The 25,906-nt window shown below is 34.6% G+C and overlaps 1 protein-coding gene across 1 annotated transcript in view; it reads left to right on the top strand.

Moving 5' to 3' along the window:
- The window catches only part of LOC132280954 (protein ROOT HAIR DEFECTIVE 3 homolog 2-like), a 51,450-nt gene that overhangs the window by 13,464 nt on the left and 12,080 nt on the right, over positions 1 to 25,906 (top strand). The window contains exons 2-14 of the mRNA XM_059782701.1: positions 462 to 528; positions 670 to 772; positions 1,057 to 1,127; positions 2,096 to 2,159; positions 2,236 to 2,301; positions 2,430 to 2,477; positions 2,581 to 2,643; positions 2,723 to 2,779; positions 3,495 to 3,653; positions 3,798 to 3,866; positions 3,958 to 4,049; positions 6,555 to 6,633; positions 9,223 to 9,388. Of these exons, the coding sequence (XP_059638684.1) occupies positions 462 to 528; positions 670 to 772; positions 1,057 to 1,127; positions 2,096 to 2,159; positions 2,236 to 2,301; positions 2,430 to 2,477; positions 2,581 to 2,643; positions 2,723 to 2,779; positions 3,495 to 3,653; positions 3,798 to 3,866; positions 3,958 to 4,049; positions 6,555 to 6,633; positions 9,223 to 9,388 (1,104 nt within the window). The remainder of the gene's footprint in view (positions 1 to 461; positions 529 to 669; positions 773 to 1,056; positions 1,128 to 2,095; positions 2,160 to 2,235; positions 2,302 to 2,429; positions 2,478 to 2,580; positions 2,644 to 2,722; positions 2,780 to 3,494; positions 3,654 to 3,797; positions 3,867 to 3,957; positions 4,050 to 6,554; positions 6,634 to 9,222; positions 9,389 to 25,906) is intronic.

Here is a 25,906-nt window from a genome sequence, read left to right as displayed (position 1 = left end):
TTGGAGAGGCTGCTCAGTGGGAGCCCGTGCTCTTGATTTTCGGAGGGCGGCCCCTTTTTGTATTTGGTGGTGCATTTGGAAGGAGCGGAATAGAAGATCTTTTGACAGAGAGGAATCTTCCATTAGGGCTTTGAAATTTATTATTATTAGTTCTCTTTTTAGTTGGGTGATGGGAAGAAATTGTAAATTTGTAGAGGAGATTGTTGAATTTTTGGGCTCCTTGGGTCCTTAGGCCGTCTCTTTTGGCTTCGGCCCTTATATAACTTCCGGAATGCGTTCCCTCTTGAATGCTTTCTAATATATTTCTACTTATAAAAAAAAAAATGTTTTGTTTTTAATTTTTCACGGTAATATACAAGCTAAGTATGTTTTGGTTGTGCATAAATTAATGTATGTATATGTGATGTCCACACTCGCACATTTTGCTATATGCACTAAGAGAAGGATTTTTTTTTGAACAGGGAAGAGCACACTTTTAAATCATATTTTCAATACCAATTTTACGGAAATGGATGCATTCAGGGGAAGGTTAGTTTTTTCAGCCTCTCTGTTTTGCATCACATTGAGGAGGACAAGTTTATCTTTTTCTAGTCATACAGTTGTTTCTCTTGCTGTTACTTGCACTCATAACCATACAAGAGACATGCAACATATGTTATTCTGTTACAGGAATCAAACAACCAAGGGCATTTGGATAGCGAAGGGTATCAACATTGAACCTCGTACAATTGTCTTGGATTTGGAGGGAACTGATGGAAGGGAAAGGGGCGAGGTAATAGCCTTCCTATTGATCTTTGTTACTTTTATCCAAAGGAATAATAGGAAAAAGTAGAGCTCAGTTGTTGTGATCAGAAAAATGACTGTTGCGGTTACCTTAAACTTGTTATCTCTACCCTTTTGGCCTTTAGTTTAATCGTACAAACCTTTAAATGATGTTTCTTGCTTTATCCAGTTGGGTTCTGAATCTTCTGATTGTGAAATTTGTACGGACGTTTGTGTAGTATTTTAAACCCTGTTCTAATCTGATACTTCGGCGTGGTAATTTTTAAATTTCAGGATGATACGGCATTTGAGAAACAAAGTGCCCTCTTTGCTTTGGCAGTTTCAGATATTGTACTAATAAATATGTAAGCTTGCAATCTTTTCATATAATGTTTTTCTACTTTTTTCTGCCTTATGGCTTGAGAATCGTCTCTATATATGGTTGGAATCAAGAGTGGTCACGAGTCTGATCCAGGTTAACTGAGATCAAAATTGTTTGAAACATGGACTCAAGCATGGCCAATCATGATCATACCAAGATGTGGAAGCCTACTCCCTGCCCGAAAGAAGATTATATAAATTTGCCCAGGATCCAGCTTGACCCTTTTTAAATAACTCATTAAGCAGCTTAACGGGAAATTTGTAGTGAATAAATATTTTATGCTGTTAGCTCACTGATTCATGCTGGAATGGACCAAACTTATCTTTCTGATAAGTGAACCCGAAACTCCAATCAAGCTCTAAAATATAGGTCTGTTCAGATTATCCAGAATGCATATATGGTTGGCCCTAGCGGCTTGGACATGCATCCCAGAAAGTTTTTTCAAATTTTATTTTCTTTAATATATTTCTACCATTACAAGTATGATATTCATATCTGATGCATTTTTGACTGATTATGTTAAGATGTTGGAATTGCATGTCGAAAATTTATTGCATAATGTCTATATGGTAGGGGGATGGAAAAATAGATGGAAGGAAGGGGTGGAGGGATGGGATAGGCGTCCCTAGGGAAGAGAGGGCGAAATTTTTTTGTATAATGCTCTATATGGTAGGAGGGATGGAAAAATAGATAGAAGGAAGGGATGGGATAGGTGTCCCTAGGGAAGAGAGGGTGTTCATTCCTCCCTTTTGGAAAGCCTCTTTCTTCCCTCATATACCAAACAAAGGAAACATGATCGCATTTGGTTTTTAATCCCATTTAATCATGAGCTAAAAAGTTTCTAAGTGTCTTAGATCTTAATGGACTGTAATATCCATTTTTTTTGGTATATATACATGTATAAGAGTTAGTAGTTCAAGTATCAACTAAATGCCTAATATTGCATAACAGGTGGTGCCATGATATTGGTCGGGAGCAGGCTGCCAACAAACCTCTTTTGAAAACAGTATTTCAGGTACTCCCATGTTTATATTAAAGTTGACCTTCTCATGTTGTTTTCTAATTATGACGGTCTATTTTCTAATCTTCAGGTTATGATGCGATTATTTAGCCCACGCAAAACTACACTTCTCTTCGTAATACGTGACAAAACAAAGGTTTGGAATTTAGCAGTTCATTTTCCTGAAAGAAGTTGTTCCATCTACTTTGTTCTCCCTCTAGTTAAATGCTGCCTTATTTCTTTCGTTTTGATTTATTATCTTCCCTTGACTGCCTGCCCATGTAGACCCCACTTCAAATTTTGGAGCCTGTTTTGAGGGAGGATATTCAAAAGGTATTTTGTGCATATTTCCATGTTTTTCCGGTTGTCGTTTGCATCCTTTTTCTAGCTTGCATCTTTTGTCCTTTAGCCTTATTATGGATAATTGTTCCTGCAGATATGGGACACGGTTTCTAAGCCTCATGCCCACAAGGACACATCTCTGAGTGAATTTTTCAATGCAAGACATCCTCTCTGTGGGTGTGTGTGTCTGTATGTGTAAAATTTTCCTTTCTGATTTAGCTTTCTTGGACTTGAAGGTGGAAGTCACTGCTTTATCCAGCTTTGAATATAAGGAAGATAAGTTTAAAGAGGAGGTAGTCCCTCTAATACGAACTGCTTTTTTAAAGCTACATACTATTTACTACAGCTTTTTGTTTTGGTCCTGGATATGCTCTCTATATAACTGCAATTGATGTGCGACGAGCCAAACTTTAAATAGGAATCTCTTCATGCTAGAATTTTGAGAAATCACATGGCCTATCACTTAGAAACCTCCATGTCCTGAGATCTTTTGTCAGTTACACGTCAATAATTTTTTTGGCAATATGAACAATCCTAAGTAGAAATAAAAACATCTTGATGGATTACTTTTGGACACAATCATCAGAGCACCGAAACAGAAGTTCATTTTAATGCATAAACCACAAGTTAGTGGTATAATTATACCAGCTTTTTATGATTATATGTCACAATCACATGCATCTTCTCTTGCATTATTCCTGTAGAATCTCTTAAAAACATTCTTCAGATTCCATCAAAAATTCAGGTGGGTAATTAATGGAAAAGGTCCCCATTGAAAGATATAAGCTCTAGGATGATAGTTGTATATGTCAAAAAACAAGGGTACTTCTGTCCTGCAAATGTTGGAGCCAATTATCTTTTTTTTATTACAGGGTATAGATATTTATACCGAATTACAAAATAGGTGCTTGGAATAATCATTATCTTATACTATGCATTTTCACCCATGTTACTCTATAATTTACAGATGGGTTTTACAGGCTTACAGTCTTTTGTGTGTTAATACAGGTTGCTCAACTGAGGCAGCGTTTTTTCCATTCAATTGCTCCAGGAGGGCTTGCTGGGGATAGACAGGGTGTTGTCCCTGCCTCAGGATTTTCCTTCAGTACACAGCAGATATGGAAAGTTATAAAAGAAAATAGGGATCTTGACCTTCCTGCTCATAAGGTTACATTCTGTTCCTCCCTGTTTTGATAAGAAATTATTGGATTTCTTATGCAACTATTATTATTATTATTATTATTATTATTATTATTATTGTAATATTCTTTTTCTGTATTGCTTTATTCCTTTTTATTTTTACATAACCAGGTCATGGTTGCCACTGTTCGCTGTGAAGAAATCGCAAATGAGAAGCTCAGTTGCTTGAACACCAATGAGGTATTTCATGCATCAATCTTCCATTCTGGTGTTACTTTTGGTCTACCAGAAATCATTTGTTGGGCAAAGCTTAGTTGTTGATTTGATGTAGGGTTGGTTAAAACTGGTGGAAGCGGTTCAAGGTGGTCCCGTATCTGGTTTTGGGAAAAAGCTAAGTTCAATCTTAGAAACCCATATTTCAGAGTAGGTTTTCAGTCCTTATTATATAAAATTAAATTAATATCTTCCTGAACAAGGAAATTAAGTTTTCATTGCTGACCTTTCTAATCTGAAGGCATTTTTGTCAATAAAATGTACGAACCATTAATCTGTTATTATATGACTGCATCATTCAAATAAGATGGATTATTCATTATTCAAAAGGCTTAGAATCTTTTTAGGAAAAGTAACCGGTGAACCTGTTTTTCCGTTTATAGAAATATGACAATTATATTGTGACATCTCTCGGAAGTTAAAAAACCCTTCAAAATATACAGTTGTAAAATTGGTTACAAATTGATCGTTATTGTCTCCTTATATTTATTTATTTTTGTTTGTTTATATGTTACTTTTGTCATAGTTATTATTATTTTGTCACTTATCTTATTGTTATAATAAATAGTCAGGGTAAAGTGCAAAAAAATCCGTTGTAGTATTGACCATATAACATAAAACCCACCTGATTTAATAATTTGGCATACAATCCTTAAACGAACAAATTTGTTACAATTAACTCGTCCGGTGATAAGCCGGTTGAAATTGACCGTGAAGAAGCACATGATGGTTTACGTGACAACCTAAATTTCTTAAATGACCATGCAATTCTTTATGAAACTAAAAGATCATAATGCCCCTTTTATTACCATTAAATCCTAACCAAACATTGCCCTACTTATTGTACATATATATCATATATGTCTCTGCAAACCCAGAAGGGGAAAGTACTACGGCCACGGGGATGGCGATGAGGATTGGCCGGCAACAAGGAACCGTCGGCTATGGGATTCACTGTCTGCGAGGGACTTCGGCTCGCCCCGAGTCAACACAGGCACTATGCCACACCCTGTTCTATACTATAATACTACTTTGGCTCGGACGATTCGAATTTCTCAAATTGGTGATGATGAAATCGATTGATAAATCACTAAGCCGTCGGATCTTAATCGTTGGAGCCTTTTCTCGCTGTCACCGTAACATCTGCTGGTCATCGCGCTCGTCGAAACTTCCGGCCGACTTTTCCGTCGCCACTTTGGTCTCTCGGTCCTCACTGCATTGTAAAAATGGCACCCAAATTTTTTTATGGAAAATTTGTTTGGTGAATGGAGTCTTGAGGTTAGGCTATATTAATCAATTACCTCAAAACTCTCTCCTAATATGAAGAGATCATGGGTTTTCAACTGTCAAAATATTTTCAACCAATTCACCATAAAATTGCAGGCATCCTCAGCTATATATATATATATATATATATATATATATATAAGTTGAATATATAAATAAGAACTAAGAAAAATAAAATGATTGCAATTTGTGATTTAAATATGATTAATTATTGAATTACCCACAAACCCATCATCCAATTTGGTGAGATCAGAGGATGTGTTTGTGTAGGGGAACCCAACTCCAACATGAGATTCCACAAATAGAAAGTTGGCTTCTGCAATTAAAGAAGATACTAAAACTGAAGATGTGCTGTGAAGAAGATGAACAGTGAAGATGTATATATATAAATATATATGTGTGTGTATATACAGAATGGCCTAAGGGAATAACCAAACGACGTAGTTTTAGATGCATGTGAGGAAACAAGAGGAAGAATGTTTACTGTTGCGTGCGTCAGTGTGTGGTTGGGTACTCAAAGGGCAAAAAATATAAAAAGGGAAAAAGGTTGGATGACTTGTCGCATTCTAATTGGTTGTTGAGATTTCTTCCTTTCACATCATCAATCTAAGTAGATATTTGCCAAAACAATGCAGTTTTATAGAGGGGGTAAAATTATTTTTTACTATTTTCATTATTACCAGTTAGTTGACGGGAGATGTCACATTAGGAGTTAATTGTAAAAATTTAATTAATTTAAATGGACAAATTGTAATTCAAGAGGATTAATTACAAATGACCAATATTCAAGAAGGTTTTTTGCACCTTACCCTAAATAGTCATCTCAATTATGCTCCAAAACCTCATGCAATGCATGCTTAATTTGCAAATTGATACATTATTCTAAATGTTAATCTGGTAACTTTGATGTCAATTATGCAAATTGATACATTATTCTAAATGTTAATCTGGTAACTTTGATGTCTTTAAGTCCTATTGAACTGGTATGTGTCATAGGAGGCATGACTTATAATAGAAAAAAATGAAAGAAGAGAATCTATGTGGCCAATCCCATTTGATTTGGACCAAGGCAAAATTGATGATCATTAATGGTTCTGTGCTTATCAAGAACTTATTCTTGTATTGGTTCTGCTTTTTAGGGGTGGAAAGCTCAAGTGAAAGTGAAAATTAAGAGCTATTGTACTTGTTTCAGTTTTTGTCCTTTTGAACTTTCTAAAACTTCATAATACTTTTCTGAAATCAAAATTGGAGATGTTGAATTTTTTGCTCTAATCCTCTTGTTGGTTATTTTCTGAGATAATGTTCCTTTACTAAATTGATTTGGACCCTTTGATCTTGCTTGTTTACTCTACGTATTCTTTTCTATAGTTATGAACTGGAGGCCATGTACTTTGATGAAGGCGTGAGAAATGCAAAACAACAAGAATTGGAGTCGAAAATGTTGCAGGTGACACATTTTTAGTCATTTCCGTCATATTTTTTTAGGTCATTAATAGATTCCATATTTTTATTTGGGTTGTTTGTTTCTCAGGTTGTCTAACCTATTGCAAATATAATCATCTAAAAGTTAAACACTAATGAATTTGAATAATGATTATATGACGATCGCCTTCTTAAGCTACCTGAGATGCAAATTTTCTTTCCAAAAAAAACTTTTAAGTGAATGGGGCCTGTAATATTTAGCTATAATCATTGGTGCTAACTGCAGGCACCAGCTTACTTTTAGAAGCAAGCATTTTTGCTTTCACATCGTTCAGATTTTGAAATTTATTACCAGAGATTTGCTATGCTGCTTAGTTTAGTAGCTAGCACCAAGGAGCTCCATCAAGGCAAAGGTCATCTTACAATTTCTCTAAGAAATTCGAACTACACCATATCTTTAGATATTCAACACAATAATTGAGATTAATTGGATCAACCAAGAATGGTTTGCGATATAGTTTTTTTTGCACATTTGTGGTTAACATTACAGACTTGATAAATTTCCAGGCTGATGATATCTGCTGCAAACAAACTGAAAAAACTGCATGTTAATTCACGTGCAGTGCAGCAATTTCAGTATATATAATTTTGATAATCTGGTCATATAGATTGTTTCTTGTTTGGTTGCATTTATTTTATTTTGTGTGTGTGTGTGTTTTTTTTTTTTTTTTGGGTTGGGGGGGTAATTTTTAAGGATCTCTGCTGAACATTTCTGGCATTATGAGATGTAGAGAAGGGAATGGTGCTGGGGTGGCTATCCTTATTTCATAGTGGTATGCGATGTTATAATAGTGAATACTTATCTTTATTTAATGCATTTGATAACGTGAGTGATATTTACTACGATGAATTGGTAATGTGCAATGAAGGCCACTCATTGTACCAGTGAGGAAGACTACTATGATTCACATTGGGAAGGGGAGGACCAAAACTAACATCGGTTGAGTTCTATTTTACATGAACCCGAGTATGTTATTTGGGTGTTAGTATATGACTGTGTTGTATTTATGAAGTAATAAAAACCAAGGACGTAGTTGTATGACTAGAAAAATCATATTTTATAACATCCTTTTTATTTTTAATTTTTAATTTTTTAGGTTAAATTTATATTTTTACTTAATGTTGAATGTTTAACATAGTTACTTCCTTTTTTTATACTTATCAAAAATATATATATAGTTCACCTTTTTTTTTCCCCAAGTAATTCTATAGGGAACGTGAATCATTAGCTATGCTTGCTAGGTGCATATCTAAATGGACATGAGTTGAGGTAGTAAGAAAAGATCTAATAAAATGTAATTTTAAAAAAAATTATGACCTCAAATATAGCATAATGACGGAACACGAATGATTTATGTAGTCAACCCATAAAGTTGGAACGTAAATGATTTATGTAGTCAACCCATATAGTTGGGACTTGGGACAACATTTTGTTAAGTCATTCTATCAAACCTATTTGAACCATAGCATTTATAGGGAAGTCACTACGTACCACCAAGAGTCAAGAGGGCCAGCACATGTGAAAAAACAAGAAGGAAACATGCATCAACCTTGCCCCTAAGCTCTAATCTGTGAGCATCTGGAAGATCCCATCACATTTTGTTAGTTGTCAAAGTGACAAACCTGAAGTCCCCTTCAAACTACTATTTGACTCGAAGGGATCTAAAACGGCTGAAGCTAGATAAAGAAATATAAAGCACAATATACAAAGTAAGACTTGAAATGTATGCAAGGAGCCAAACCCTGCTCAGATTAGCTCTACAGAAATTGGCTAATGCTGTTTTCTAGGGCAAACATATGGCTACTTCAGTAAGCAACCGGCGAAAGAATTCAGATGCCCACTGAGCAAACAGTAAATAATAGTCTATTTATTATTATTATTATTATTATTATTTCATTTTTTCTCTTTCATGATAGAATTCAGATGCCTACTGAGCAAACAGTAAATTAATGACTGATGAAACCGTAAAATATATTAATTGTTGGCCAATCTGTGGTCCTTTTCTGTACTCAGTGAAAAGGTAATAAAATTTGAGCAGTCACTTTTTGCACATTAAGAGGTCCTAGATGTAGTCCCTCCATTAGAAGAACGATGGATCAATGATTTTTTGCCTAAAAAATTTGACATGTACCATCCATGTTAACTAACCATGACTGTAGCATCATATTTTTCATCAGTTAGCATTAGTACAGTGATGATAAATATTATTCATCTACTTAGATACTTCCTCCATCCCTAATTAGTAGTCAATTTTTCTCTTTTTACATATCCTAGGTGTTCTTTTTAAAATGTCAAAGCATCTTTTCATTATATTCCCATCATTATCCTTTATCTTTTTAAAAATTTCAAACTTTGTAACTATATATATTTAAATTAAAAATGACAATTTGGTAATTTTAAAAGAGGACAATGCATTAATTGCATGTCCCCTTAAAAACTCAAATTTCTAAACATGGACTTCTATTTAGGGACAGAGGTAGTAAATATTATTCATTTGCTTTTCTATAAATACATATATCTTTTTCACATGCTCATTTTTTATGTATCGTGCAGATAGTGCATCCCGCTTACATTACCATGTTGGGACATTTACGTTCTAAAATGCTTGAAAGTTTTAAGACAGGACTTCAACAAGCATTGCACAGAGGAGAAGGGTTTGTTGCTTCAGTTCGTATGTGTACTCAGTCTTCTATGCTCGAGTTCTACGAGGGATGTCAAGGTACTATAATATATATAAAATAGTGGATAATCACGCGTGCAATTATCATGGGACTTTATATTGTTTGATTTGGTTTTGCTTCTACCCTGTTGCAATAGGGTTTTTGCTCCTGCATTCTACGTACATTGCTTTCATATAAATTTTAAGTTACTTTTGTGTGTAACGATTATAAGGTAACACAATTAACCTTTGTCTCATGTAAATTTACTTAATTAATAACTATAAACACAGAAGAAATATATATATATATATATATATATATATATATATATATATATAAAGGAGAGAATTGTATACAGGCTTGAATGAGATGAATCACTCATTCACAGTTCTAGTATTTATAGATAAAAAAGAGCACATACTCATATTACAAGAAATGAAATAAAATCAAATCTAAATCAAATCACATCATATTCTATAGCATAATCAAATCTCTACTAATATAATAAGTCATTCCATAAATTGTAGCTATCATATCTGCTAACACTCCCCTTCAAGTTGTGCGTGGATATCTGAAATGCCCAACTTGGACAATGCATTCTCAAACACAATCTTACTGATGCCCTTTGTAAGAATGTCTACATGTTGCTTAGAGCTTGTGACAAATGGAGTACAAATTTGACCAGAGATGATCTTCTCTCGAATGAAGTGACGGTCCACCTCTATATGCTTAGTCCTGTCATGCTGAATAGGATTTGCTGCTATGCTAATGGCAGACTTGTCGCAGTAAAGTGAGAATGGAAACGACACTGGAAGGCACACGTCTGTTATCAATGTTTTCAGCCATAGAAACTCACATACTCCAAGAGCCATAGCCCTATACTCTGCCTCTGTATTAGATCGAGAGACAACATCTTACTTGTTACTACTCCAAGTAACCAAGTTGCCACCAATAGTGATACAATAGCCCAAAGTTGACCTCCTATCTGAAACTGATCCTGCATAATCGACATCTATCCAAGCCTCAACACATAAGTGACTATGATTGACAAACAAAATACCACGGCCTGGACACCATTTGAAGTAGCAAAGGATCCGAATAGCTGCATCAAGGTAAAGGGTGCAGGGAGAGTGCATGAATTGATTCATGACGCTCACGATATAAGTAATGTTAGGTCGAGTCATGGATAAATAGATGAGCTTCCCAACAAATCGTTGATACTACCAACATCCGACAACAACTCCCCCTCAAAATCAGCCAACCGATGATTCTGCTCAATCAGAGTATCAGCAGGACGAGTGCCAAGCTAACTAGAAGTAAAAAGCAAGTCAAGATCACACTTGCACTGAGAGATCGAAATACCATCCTTGGAGCGAGCCACCTCAATACTGAAGAAGTACCGAAAAGGACCAAGATCCTTAATCTCAAACTGACGGCCAAGATAGCTCTTAACCTCAGTAATTCCTACAGTATCATCTCCTGTAAGAATAATATCATCGACATACACAATAAGAGCATTTGTCTTATCACCTGAATGACGTAAGAATAAGGTGTGATCAGCTGCGCTCTAATGGAAACCAAACTTAAGCATGGCAGTGCCAAAACGATCAGACTAAGCTCGAGGAGACTGCTTAAGGCCATACAGGGAATGACGAAAATGACAGACTATACTATAATGAGTAGGAGAACGAAAGCCTGGAGGGGGAACCATATACGCCTCCTCCTGCAAATCACCATTGAGAAAGGCATTCTTGACATCTAACTGAAATAGAGGCCAAGATCAAATCGCAGTAACAAAAAATAATACATAAATGGTATTCATTTTGGCAATAGGGGCAAAAGTCTCCTGATAATCTATGCCATAAGTTTGAGCATAACCTTTGGCAACTGACCTATCTAGATTATGCTTAACTGTAAACACCCAACAATAACCCACAACCTTTCGTCCAATACGAAGTAGAACCATGTCCCAAGTATGATTTTTCTCATGTGCTTGTAGTTCTTCTGTCATAGCATCACGCTATTGAGGTTGTGCTAGTGCATCTGCAACACTAGAAGGAAGAGGAACCGAGGGAATAGAAACAAGAAAACTTTGATAGAAGGGTGAGAGAGCACAATCAGAAACAAAATTAAAAATAGGGAAAGTGCAAGAATGTTTACCTTTCTGAAGAGCAATGGGGCGATCATCAAGCGAAATAATAACTTAAGAAGGCGGAGCTAGTGCCGAAGGTACAAGGCAGTCGATCATGGGAGTAGAAGTTTATACTTGTTATCTCCGACTATAAACCTGTGGAAAAGGAACAATTTCCACTGCCGGAGGGGTATTACGAGAAGGAATAATAGAAGAAGAAATAGGCAACGGTAGAGGAGTTGAAGACGGAACAAGGTGATCATTAATTGTATTCAATGGGAACCATTCAATTTGAGAACCAACTGAATAACTATAGTATGGTGTATGCTCAAATAAAGAAACATCCATGGATATAAACCGCTGACTACTAGGAGGATGGTAACTCCTATAACCTTTTTGAGAGTAAGAATAGCCAAAAAAAACACACTTTAAAGCCTTGGGGTTAAGCTTTGTACGAGTTTGCCCCAACTACTGAATAAAGCACACACACTCGAACACTCGCGAAGGAATAATAGTAAATAAATAAATAAATAAAATGAATTTGGATGTAAGATTGAGAGTGGGGGGCTGCAAAGTTAAAAACCCTAGAAGGAGTTCTATTAATGATGTAGACAGCTTTAAGAACTGCATCTTTCCAAAATGATTGGGGAACATTTATACCAATGCAGATTGCTCTGGCTAAGTCAGGATGTGGTGATTCTTTCTTTCAAAACAGCCATTCTGTTGAGGGATTTAACATTAGACATCTAATGTTCAATCCCAAATTCTATACATAACTGCTGTACCTCCCTATAAGTGTACTCCGTACCCTGGTCAGATCTGAATTTTTTCATGGTACAACCATATTGAGTCTGAACTATTGTCATAAATTTTTTTAAAATGGTGTACACCTTATTTTTGGTTTTCATAAAATAAACCCATATAACATAACTATGATCATCAATTAACAATACAAAATATTAAAATCTAAGGCTAGAAGTGTGATACCCCTCAACTTCGAGACATGGGTTAATCAAGCCCAAGCTCAAACCCAAGGGAAATATCAAACAATTAAAGTATTTCACAAGCATTGAGTACAAAATGAATAAGAATAAATAAATAAGCAGACAGAAAACTAAAATAAAATCCTTAAATTAAATAATAATTAAGCCTCCAAAATAAATATCCAAATCCTCGAATATCATTACAACTCGGGAATCCATCGAATGGACCCCTAATAATGCCTCAACTGAAACTGAAATAAAATCTAAAACTAAAACATGTAGAAGAGTCCTACGTAGAGTCGGAAGAGTGAATAACTATCTCTGCTCGGCAAGATCAAGCACTAAGACTGGAATTGTCGAACACCTGAAAAATAATAGTGGATCAAGCACACGAACAAGTTCTACTCTATTACAATCCAAGCAGAGACCCGATACATGTATATATCCTAGTTAACCTAACAATATCTATTAGTCCGTATATAAGTACACACTAAAGGAACGTCACTGAACTATAGGGTTACCTCAACCTGAATAGTAGGCAACATACGAAACACACATATAGTGGGCATGAGTACCTAGACCTACCAAGGCACATAACTCACTATATCTAGCTACACATCCCTGACAATATATGAGCCCTAACCATAGATCCTAAGACTTAAGCTCATATCATGGCTCATAACTATATATATATATATATATATATATATAAAATCCATCTTAAAACATAAAATAAAATATCTGGTATACCATCCAACTAAATCAGTTGACCTGACACGAATATATGTAGGATTTAATATTTTAGTTAATCCACTCCATTACATATAAATAGGTAGGATTTAATGTTTTTAGTTAATCCATCCCTAATATGCACCATCCCATACTGGTGCATAAAATGCATACAATCTATAAATGATGCAACAGAATAAGTAATGCATCAAATAAACCCAAAAATAAGACATGACAAAAGCCATATAGTTAATCTTGCATATAAGTAAGCAAAGATAACAATTCTAAGTAGCATGTATTTAAGTTACACAATAAGAAATTAACATGCATCTCAAATAGATTGCTTAAACCTCTATAGCATAATTAAACTATTTAACTTAAAGTATTTGATTTGAAACAGTTTAATATCATCCACATCCACTAATTAACTTTTAAGTTAATTAAGTCCCATAATTAGCATATTTAGGTATATTATGCAATCAGAAATTTATTGGGCTAATTTTAGACACACTGAGTTATTAAAATAGCCCCAAACATGGCATAAGCGAAAAATCCAAAACTTCTTACGCTGGGCAAATCGGTCGACATGTTTTTCCCTAGATGTTGACGGGAAAACGCAGATGTTGATGGAAAAATAAAGATGTTGACAGGAAAACGTAGATGTTAACTAGTTTATGTAAACTGGTTGACAGAAAACATAGATGTCGACTGGTTTATGTAAACCAAACGACAGAAAGTGTGCAGACATCAACCGATTCATAAAAACCAGCTGACGTGTGCCCTAAACCGGTTGACGTAAAGACTAGGTTGTTCGTCTTTTCCGGCTCCGGCGACTCCGTCCTCCTTCATTAAGAGTACTACTGTTTTAAGTCTAGAACAACCCTAAACATTATTTAAACCTCTTATATATATATATAACACCTTCCCTAATGATCCTTTATTATTCAAAATCATATATAAATATATTTCAATATATACGTATATAAACATCATTCCATACAACTCATAAATTAATTAAATTATATATACACATATATAAATGATTATATATATATATATACACACACACACACCTTCTTCCATCCTCAATTATTAATTAATTATATATACGCCCATTAAATACCGATGTGATACTCTATGGCTCTCAGAACACAGAGAATATCTCCTCTAGTGGTTGTTTTCAACCCTAACAGCCTTGAAATTAAATCTGAAAATTCACTGGACCCCACAGGACCCTACCGAGCCTTAAATACCACCTCATGCGCCCCTACGCACCGACACACGTGCCGAAAGACTCTAAACGCGCCTCTACGCACCACCTAGCACTGGCAACTGACCTCATGCGTGCTTATATGCTCTCATGCACTGCCTACGTGCCTGATTCTCCTTCTGGCTGACGTGACACTCTGTTATTCGCTGGATGTAACTTGTCCTGTGCGCGCGTCACACCAGATCATTTTACCACACCTCCATACATCTGTGCTACACTATATCAATCTCTCTTTTGATCCAGCCGCATCTGAGGCTCAAATCTATGGTACACTGAATCCCCATAGGACTGCATCACACTGGATCAATCTATTTATATTAAATTAATCATATAGCCCAGTTCAGCGATTGTACCAACTTCCTATGCACACGCCCGCATTAAATCATCCGCATATCATCAGGACCATCCTAGGTTCCACCGAAAGGGTTGTGTGCCGTGCCACACAGAATCCAACTCCTTTTGTGTAACCCCCGAAACAGTTACGCTTCCAGTAATGAATAAAAATATAATATATGTATATAATACCCAAAAGTAAATTTAAAATAAATCCAATAAATTCTCTAAAAACATAAAAGCAATCTAGAAAATTATAAAAAATTCCTAGAAATTCTATAAACTCTAAATAACCCTTTTGGGTCATAGATCAAGCATAACCATTCACTTTAAAAATATATACAACACCCATATATATATATATATATATATATATGCAATTAAAATCCGATAATTCAAAAATCATAATTTATGCTTTTAATTGCTCCGATCTAACCATGGTTATTAATCTATACATTGATACTCAAGGTAAAATCCTTATGAGTTCTAAGAGGAAAGTTAGAGAAGAACTCGCCTGAAGGTTTCGAACCGAAATAGATGCTTCAAGCTGATTGTCTCTTCCAATTCCAGTGTCCTTTTTCCAAATCTGGCATCCCCCTTGTCAACCTTCTTTTCTTCTCTCTTTGTCTTTCTTATTTTTTAACGTGGAAAACTTTCAACCCTAAACCTTATGTGTATAATTTATACACATTAAAATCCAAATCAAATAATATAAAATATATACACACATATTATATAATATATATATGTAGATAACCTTCCATAATTAACCATTAATTAATTAAGTCATATATATATATATATATATATATATATATAAATTAATATATACAGATATATCCTTCCATAATAATAATTAATTAATTATATTTATATACATATAATTAAACATATAAATAAAATTATGCAAAGATAATTATTTAAATATCTTTATAACCATGGGTCCGTATTAATTAACCCAATAAGGCTTTATCCAAGCCTAAGACCACATCCTTTGGTCCAACTTTTTTTAAGCCCAATCTAATTAATTTAAACAAATAAAATAATTAAATAAACACTTAAATTAAAATAACTAATTACATGAAGCACATAAACAAGCAAGAATTTATAACTAAGTCATACCATACCAATAAAATCAACATGCCAACAATTTAATTAATAATTAAGCACACAAATAATCAATCATCATACATAATCACGAAATATAACTTAATTAAAATAAGACAATTAATCTAACACTTAATTAAATAAAACAAATCATTTAAAAATAAAATAAATGCAATTAATTCTAATTAAATCAAACAAATTATTTTTAAATAAAATAAAACTAATTAATCCCAATTAATAAATCCTTTAAAATATTGGGGTATTACATATATATACAATTACTTATAATTATATATATACATATATATATATATATATATATATATATATATAAATTGATAAAAATTATAATAAACTATAATATTCTTATATATATATATACCCATATATATATATGCATAACTTTCCATGGGTAATATCTGTACCCATTAAGCCTCTTATCCTAGTAGTCTATGTGACTCAATTGGATGGTCCATTCCTATTATCCAAAACTATTAAAATAAAATAGAACAACTAAAAACAACCATGTAAATCATTTAATTCGTAACTAATAATTACAAGTAAACACATAACATTCAACCAATTTAACACTTATCATTTAGCACACAAAAATTAATTAAACAATTCATTTCAAATAAATACTTAAGCAATTAAATTAATTAAATAATTAAACAATTAGCCATATAAAAATTAATCAAATAAATTGAAATTAAAACAATTAAATAAATACCGAGACTATCCTTTTAAAATTAGGAGTATTACATTTTTCCCCCCTAACAAAAGAAATTCTATCCTCGGAATTCGCCCTTACCTTATTCCATTATCTCTGGAAACTGTGAGCAATTGACATCCTCCCGTTTTTACGTGGACTCAGCCTCACTATGGTGACTCCACTGGACACGCACTAATGATCTGACCTTGTTGTGAAGAATTTTTGTCCATACAGTCTATAATATGACACGGTGGCTCCACATAAGTTGCATCCGGTTGCAACTCAATCTCACCAACATCGATATATTGATACTGATCCTCGTCTCGCAGAAATTTTCACAACATTGAAACATTAAACACGTTGTGGACACGATGTAAGTGATCTAGAAGTGCGAACCGATAAGCTATAGCTCCAACTTGATCCGTAATCATAAAAGAACCGACAAACCACGGTGACAACTTCCTTTTCTTCCCAAAGTGCATTACTCCCTTCATAGGTGATCTGTATAACTCTTCTGCCTACTCTGGGCAGTGTGCATGAGATCCTTAATAAGGGCAATCTTTTCTGAGGTATTCTTAATGAATTCAGAACCCAAAAATCTACTCTCTCCAACTTTCATCCAACAAATAGAAGATCTATCTGGTCGACCATATAATGCCTCAAATGGTGCCATACCAATAGTCTTGTGGAAACTATTGTTATATGCAAACTCCACAAGTGGCAAATAGTCATCCTAATGACCATTAAAATCAAAGACACAAGAATAAAGCATATCCTCCATAATCTGATTAACCCACTCGGTTTGCCCATCAGTTTGAAGATGATAAGCAGTACTAAGATGCAACTTGATACCCAAAGCCTGTTGAAAACTCTTCCAAAATGCCGACACAAAGTTTGAATCCGTTTTCAATATAATAGATAACAAAATGCCATGTAACTTTACAATCTCTGTAATGTAAAGTCTTATTAACTATTCCGAAGTGAAATTAGTATGAATAAGCTAGAAATGAGATGATTTAGTCAACCTATGAACGATAACCCAAATAGAATTATGATCCTTAAATGAATTAGGCAATCCCTCTACAAAATTCATAGAAATGCTCTCCCATTTCCACTCTAATATAAGTAGTGGTTGTAGAGAACTTGGGTGTCTGTGATGATCAATCTTAACTATCTGGTAAGTACTACACTTAGAAACAAAGATAGCAATGCCTTTTTTCATACCTGCCCACCAAAACTGTCGCTTCATAGTTTAATACATTTTATCTCCTCCTAGATGAACAAAAAACTTAGAATGGTGAGTCCAGTTATCACATCCTTCCTCAAATTATCAACAGAAGGTACCACAAACGCTGTTTGTACCTCAAGCCTCATTCAGTTCCAAGATGATAGAATAGAACCTCCCAAGAAGCTATCTCTATAACTTTATTAATGCACTGCTGATCTATGAGTTATACCTTCAATACCTTGTGAATGATAGAAGGTGTAACTACCATGCAAGGTATAAAAGTATCAGACAACTCATCAACTATCTTTAAAGCATCCCACTCAATGGCGAATAATGCAGATAGACTAGCATAGGGTCGACAACTGAGTGCATTTGCCACCATATTCACTTTCCCTGGATGTTACTATATAGAGAAATGATAGTCTTTCACGAACTCTAACCATCGGCGCTGTCTCATATTCAGTTCCTCCTGAGTGAACAAATACTGCAGACTCTTGTGATCACTAAATAATCTAAAGGACTTTCCCAACAGATAATGCCTCCAAATACACAAGGCAAAGACCACAGCTGCCAACTCCAAATCATGTGTCGAATAATTAAACTCATGAGGCTTAAGCTTACGAGATCCATACGAAATTGGTCGCTCCCCCTGCATCAAAACACACTTGAGACCTTGTAAAGAAGCATTCGTGTAGACAAGATACTCTATCCCACTCTGCGATGTAGACAAAACCGGTGCAGAAGTCAACTTACTCTTTAGCTCATCAAAAACTTTCTGACAATGTTCATCCCATACGAACCGTACACCCTTCTTAGTCAGATGAGCAAGTGGTCCTGCTATCTTCGAGAACCCCTGAATGAATCTGCGATAGTATCCTGCCAATCCTAGAAAACTCCGTATCTCCGAAGGGGTAGTAGATTGTCCTCACTCTACCATTACTGAGACCTTAGCTGGATCCACTGTTATTCCCTTTTCAGACACTATGTGTCTCGCTGCTTAAATTCACATTTCTCAAACTTGGCAAATAACTAATGTTCACGAAATGTCTGTAACACTGTGCGAAGATGTATAGCATGATCTTCCTCTGACTTAGAATAAATCAAGATATCATTAATAAATACGATGACAAACTGATCTAAATAAACCCTAAAGATTCTGCTCATTAAATTCATAAATACTGCTGGTGCGTTAGTCAAACCAAAAGGCATGACACGGAACTCATAAGAACCATATCTAATGAGAAACGTTGTCTTAGGAACATCTTGCTCCCTAACCCGAAGTTGATGATATCCAGAATGCAAATCAATCTTAGAGAAATAAGTAGCTCCCTTCAATTGATCAAAAAGACCATCAATCATAGCCAAAGGGTACTAATTACGAATAGTAACCTTATTCAACTCCCTGTAATCTATACATAAGCGAAGTGATCAATCCTTCTTCTTCATAAACAAAACTGGTGCTCACCAAGGTGAAATACTCCTACGAATAAAACCCTGACTGAGTAATTACTGAATCTGATACCTTAGTTCGAGCATCTCCACTGGTCTCATCCTATATGGTGCCCTAACAATAGGCACAATGCCTGGAGCTAAGTCAATCACGAAGTCTGTCTCTCAACTTGGTGGCAACCTTAGAATTTCTTAGAAAACATTCAAATATTCCTGTATAATTGGTATACCATCCAATGATACAGTAACCTCCTCCTCGATCTCCTCTTTAATGTAAAACAAATACGTGCTAGAAACCCCATTAAAACGTGGCATAGCGACGACGTACATACCCTTATCAGGTATAGTGAAAATAATTGACCTATCATAATAATTAACTTGGGTATGGTAGTGAGATAACCAATCCATCCCAAGTATCATGTTATAAGAATGCATGTCCAAGACTAATAGATTGGCTAAAAATTTAAGTCTACCAATATCTAGTGTCGCAGGCTCATCACTCTCACATAAAATAGCGGTACGCCTATAGGTGTAAAAATACTATGTGGTCAATCACATACTTGTGTTACAAATTAAACTATAAACACTAGTTTTTGAATACTCCGTAGAGCAAAACACATATAGTATATAATGCACTATAAAATCTACTCATATTTAGGATATCACTCTTTCTTGGGAATCCTTCCTTTAAAATCAAACTTACAGAATTGATTACCACAAGTTTCTTTTATAAATTTATGGGTAACCGTCTTGTATCCACACAATGTAGTTATAAGCAAAATTTGTTTACCTGCCTAAATACCAATCAATCCTTTATGATACTCCTTTATTATCACAACATACACTTTCTAATATGGTTTAGTAAACCCATTATGCAAATACCACAAAATGCTCTTATGAAATAAAACAGAGATATGAAAATCACCAGTTCACTTTATTAAGAACTTCTTTTAATCATAAACTTCCAAAAAAATAATTATCATATAATCTTTAAAGGTAAAATAATACTAGTATACGTGAGTTAACATTACCACACTTCTAACAATACTCCCACTACTACTAGTACTAATTATAACTCCTAAAAGAGCATTCCTCCTTGTGATTCGGTACCCTCCTTCTTAGATGGCCCGGTATATCCTCATTTAGGACACTGCCTAGAAGTGTGGCCAAGCTCTCCACACTTATAAAAACTACCCTTGAAGGTACTAAATTGCTCTCTCAGTTGTTTAGCCTATGGCTGACCTTGTCCTTCTTGTAGTCCCCCATTCTACTATCCATGAGCTAACCCAGGACATTCTTTAGCTGTATGCCCATAATCTCTACAGGAAAAGCAATGACCCTTAAACATATTCTGAACCATTGGTATTGCTACTAGTGTCTGCTGAATATGCGGTTGATTCTGAAGTGCAATTGTTATGCCTATTGCTACAGCCTGAGCAATGATGTAAACTAACTGAGGAGAATACTCTTGATCCCTGCCCTGAGTGTGGCCCCGATCCTGAGACTCTTGAGTCTGTTATACTTCCTCCTACTCGATGTGCAACTGACCATCTTCCTCATACTCCACCTCCTGAAACCTAGGCAGTTGTTGTTCTTCCTCCATTTGTTGACGCCGTAGGGAATCCTGCTACCTACGTGCCGTTCCCCTTCGCTGCTTATTTCTCTGATTGTCCTAACTTCTTTTAGCATTAACCATTTTGTTAACATCAAAAGATAGACATTAGTACGATTTAAGTGGACCGTAAAAGAATACAACAAATCCTAAATAAAAGAATACGTTATGCCGAAGTCTTACACGAAAGAATCCTAGAGACACTTGAACCTAGAATGCTCTGATACTAACTGTGATACCCCTCGACTCCGAGACATGGGTTGATCAGGCCTAAGCCCAAACCCGAGGAAAATATCAAACAATTAAAGAATTTAACAGGCATTAAGTACAAAAAGAATAAGAATAAATAAATAAGCAGAAAGAAAACTAAAATAAAATCCTTAAATTAAATAATAATTAAGCCTTTAAAATAAAGATCCAAATCCTCGAATATCATTACAACTCATGAATCCATCGAATGGATCCCTAATAATGCCTTAACTGAAACTGAAATAAAATCCAAAACTAAAACATGCAGAAGAGTCCTATGTAGAGTCGGAAGAGTGAATAACTATCTCTGCTTGGCATAATCAAGCGTTAAGACTGGAACTGTCAAACACCTAAAAAATAAAAGTAGGCTAGGCCTACGAATAATTTCTACTCTACTACAATCCAAGCAGAGATCAGATACACGTATACATCCTTGTCAACACAACAATATCTAATAGTCCGTATATAAGTACACACTAAAGGAAACTCACTAGACTATAGGGTTGCCTTTACCAGAATAGTAGGCAACATACAAAACGCATATACAGTGGGCATGAGTACCTAGACCTACCAGGGCACACAACTATACTATAGATAGTTACACATCCCTGGCAATTTATGTGCCCTAACCATAGATCCTAAGACTCAAGCTCAAATCATGGCTCGTAACTATATATATATATATATATATATATATATATATATATATATATATATATATAATTTATCCTAAAACAAAAAATAAAATATCCGTTATGCCATCCAACTGAATCAGTTGACCTGACATGAATATATGTAGGATTTAACATTTTAGTTAATCTACTACGTCATATATAAATAGGTAGGATTTAATATTTTTAGTTAATCCATCCCTAATATGCTATTATCCCGTACTAGTGCATAAAATGCATACAATCAATAAATAATGCAATAGAATAAGTAGTGCATCAAATAAATCCAGAAATAAGACATGATAAAAACCATATAGCTAATCTTGCATATAAGTAAGCAAAGATAACAATTCTAAGTAGCCTGCATTTAATTTACACAATAAGAAATTAACATATATCTCAAATAGATTGCTTAAACCTCAATAGCATAATTAAACTATTTAACTTCAAGTATTTAATTTAAAATAGTTTAACATCATCTACATCCACTAACTAACTTTTAAGTTAATTAAATCCCATAATTAGCATATTTAGGTATATTATGCAATCAGTAATTTATTAGGCTAATTTTAGACACATTGAGTTATTAAAATAGCCCTAAACACGCCCTAAGCGAAAAATCCAAAAATTCTTATGCTGGGCAAATCGGTCAACATGTTTTTCCCTAGATGTTGACGGGAAAACGTAGGTGTTGACAGGAAAACATAAATGTTGACTGGTTTATATAAACCGGTTGACAGAAAATATAGATGTCGACTGGTTTATGTAAACCGGTCGACGGAAAATGTGCAGATGTCGATTTATTCATGAAAATCGGTCGACGTGTGCCTTGAACCGTTCGACGTAAAAATTGGGCTATTCGTCTTCTCCGGCTCCGGTGACTCTGTCCTCCTCCGTTAAGGGTACTAAGGCTATTGTTTTAAGTCAGAACAACCCTAAACATTATTTAAACCTCTTATGCATAATTTAAATAAATTATATTCAAGAATCATGTAAGAAATTCCAAAAGCCAACAGTTTATATAAACACAAAATACATACTATAATTTATCAAATTTAGCATGCAAAACAGTTTATTAATTTTAATTAATTATCCTGAAGTTATCCTAGGCATGTATAGAACACAAGTCTAAGGGAAAGAGATAGAAGCAAAACTTGCCTCTAAGATTTCGGATTGAAATCTCTCTTCTTCATCCAAGTTCTCTGGCAACTCTTGGCTGCTTTCAACTCCACTGTTGTCCTTGGTTCAACCCACAAACAACACCTGTTCTTTCTCTCCTTGGTTCTACCTTGGTTTTTGGCCAATCTTTTCTTTCTTCCTCTCTCCGTTCTCTCAGAACTCTCTGCCTCCTTATTATGTGAATAGGGTTTTTATGAAACCCTTTGGCAGACATATAGTTATATATATATACTGCATAAACTAACCCTAATCCTTCTTATAATCCAATTATGCTAACTTAACAAAAAAAGAAAAGAAAAATAAACATAAGCATAAATACCTATAAATTTATCCGCTAAGTGACATATAAGTATATATACAATTACTTATAATTATATATATATAAATTGATAAAAATTATAATAAAATATAATCTCCTTATATACATATATACCCATATATATATATATGTATGTATGCATAACTTTTCATGGGTAATATCTGTACCCATTAAGCCTTATATCCAAGTAGTCCATGTGACTCAATTGGATGGTCCATTCCTATTATCCAAAACCATTAAAATAAAATAGAAAAAAAAAATAAAAACAACCATTTAAATCATTTAATTCGTAACTAATAATTACAAACAAGCACCTAACATTCAACCAATTTAACACTCATCATTTAGCACACAAAAATCAATTAAACAATTCATTTCAAATAAATACTTAAGCAATTAAATCAATTAAATAATTAAACAATTAGCCATATAAACAATTAATCAAATAAATTGAAATTAATACAATTAAATAAATACCGAGACTGTCGTTTTAAAATTAGGGGTATTACAAGAAGTAATTGGGTAAGGACCCTACACATGTGAATGAACACGTTCAAAAGGTGTTAAAATAGATTTATTACTACTAGTAGGATAATTGGAACAAACATGTTTAGCCAGGTGATACGTCTCACAGGATAAATCTTAAACTGTCATGTTAACAAATAAGGAAGGAAACAAATATTTTAAATAACTGAAAGAAATATGTCTTAAATACATGTGCCAACGTATAAGTTGAGCTTTATTAGATGAAACAGAGTTTGATAATGAAATTGAATGTGCTTGAGGTGATAATAGAACATCCAACAGGTATAGGCTATCCATTTCACGCCCACTGCCAATCGTTTGTTTCGATACCAGATCCAAAAAAATACATTGAGAGGGAAAAACGTTACACTCTAATTTAATTGTTTAGTAATGCTAGTACCAGAAATAAGATTTTTAGTCAACTGTGAAACAAGAAGTGCATTTAACATAGTTAATGAAGGAGTAACTGATATGTGACCTTTCCCAATAATGGAAGATGGAGAGCCATCCGTAAGGCATACATTGCAATGGCCAAAGCAGATAGTATAAGATTGGAAGAATAAAGACATATCAATCATACTGTTTGAAGTACCAGAATCAATGATCCATGGTATCGAAGATGCAAATACAGTATGTGCAAATGCAATAGTACCTGAGTTGGCATAAGTAGAGGTTGGGTAAGATGATGCCTCCATTTGATTTGAATAATTGTTTGAACTTGTCCAAATCAGCTTGAGTCAAGCTAAATATGGTAGAAGATATAGTGGCAGAGTTGTCAGGAGTTGACAATGAGACTGGTTGTGTAACAGAATGTGCAGAGGATCGAGGCTATTGTTTCTATTGCAATGGGCGTCCATGTAGTGCATACCAACGAGATTTGATGTGACCAATTTTTGCACAATAGTCACATCTCTCACGTTGTCGTCATAGAGGAAGACCGGTGGTAGAATTCTGAACAAACTTGGATGGTGCAGTTCTTGAAAGGTTGGGAACCTAAATTGCCATAGCAAAATGATCAACAGAAGTAACACTTAATGGATGATTCTGATGGCTTTTATCTAACAACACATGGGAATGTGCATCCTCAATAGTAAGGAATGAAGATAAGCCCAATAAATGAATATGAGCGTACTCAAACTCGTCGTTCAACCCAGCAAAAAACAGAAACACTCGATTCTTTTCCACAATCCCTACATATAAAACTATATCATCTGGATCCTTTCAAGAGTGGAAGAAATCGTAATATGACATCTCTTCCAAAATAGCACGCAGCTTGGCGATATAACCTAAAACTATCAAGTCACCCTGAGAAATCCTAGTGATGTTTTGCCCCAACTGAAAAATCCGTGCATTATTCTGCCTCTGAGAATAAGTGTATTGAACTAAATCCCAGATCTACTTAGTAGTTTTCATAAACATATAACCAATGGCTATGTTTGGCTGTATCAAATTGACTAGCTAAGATATAACCATATCGTTATCTGCAAACTAATGTGGATATGCCTTCTCTGACTCAAATGGCTCTTTCTCAGAACCAGTAATATAGCCAATCTTTCTTTGCCACTAATAAACATCTTGGCAGACTGTGCCCAAGTTAAATAGTTGGAGCCATCTAACTTCACTGTGGTGATTTGAAGTCCTAGATTTTCTAATGAGTTGGTGGAAAAAATGGCACCACTACCCACAAAACTTGAGCCAAGAAAATCAACAGTCGAGGACCCTAAATCTGCCATAATCTGTCACACAACATTGAACAACTCCAAAAACACCACAAATTCTATTAATAAATCAAAATGTCTCCTTAAACCATAAATAATAACAATGTTTCCTTAGACCATTCCCGAAAAGTGCAAATACAGACTTTTTTTAAGGAACGCTGCCCGCTTACATATAGATAGACAACCTCATTCTTAATATCTAGAACCTCTCTGTAGACTCAACCAAACCCTCTCTAGGTGTTGGAGACCAACGATCTCAATTTACCCAACCCAAGAAGAGTAAAAAAGAATTTGTAAAACTTAAAAATACATATTTTTGATCACAAAACAAGAATACATAAAAACATATGTAGGCAATATCA

This window comes from Cornus florida, unplaced genomic scaffold, assembly GCF_030987335.1.
Source record: "Cornus florida cultivar Cherokee Brave unplaced genomic scaffold, ASM3098733v1 CherokeeBrave_3.0.0_Hap2_Chr11, whole genome shotgun sequence".
Classification (NCBI taxonomy): Eukaryota; Viridiplantae; Streptophyta; class Magnoliopsida; order Cornales; family Cornaceae; genus Cornus; species Cornus florida.
Note: the sequence above shows the minus strand (reverse complement) of the source record. Positions and strands in the feature narration are given on the sequence as shown.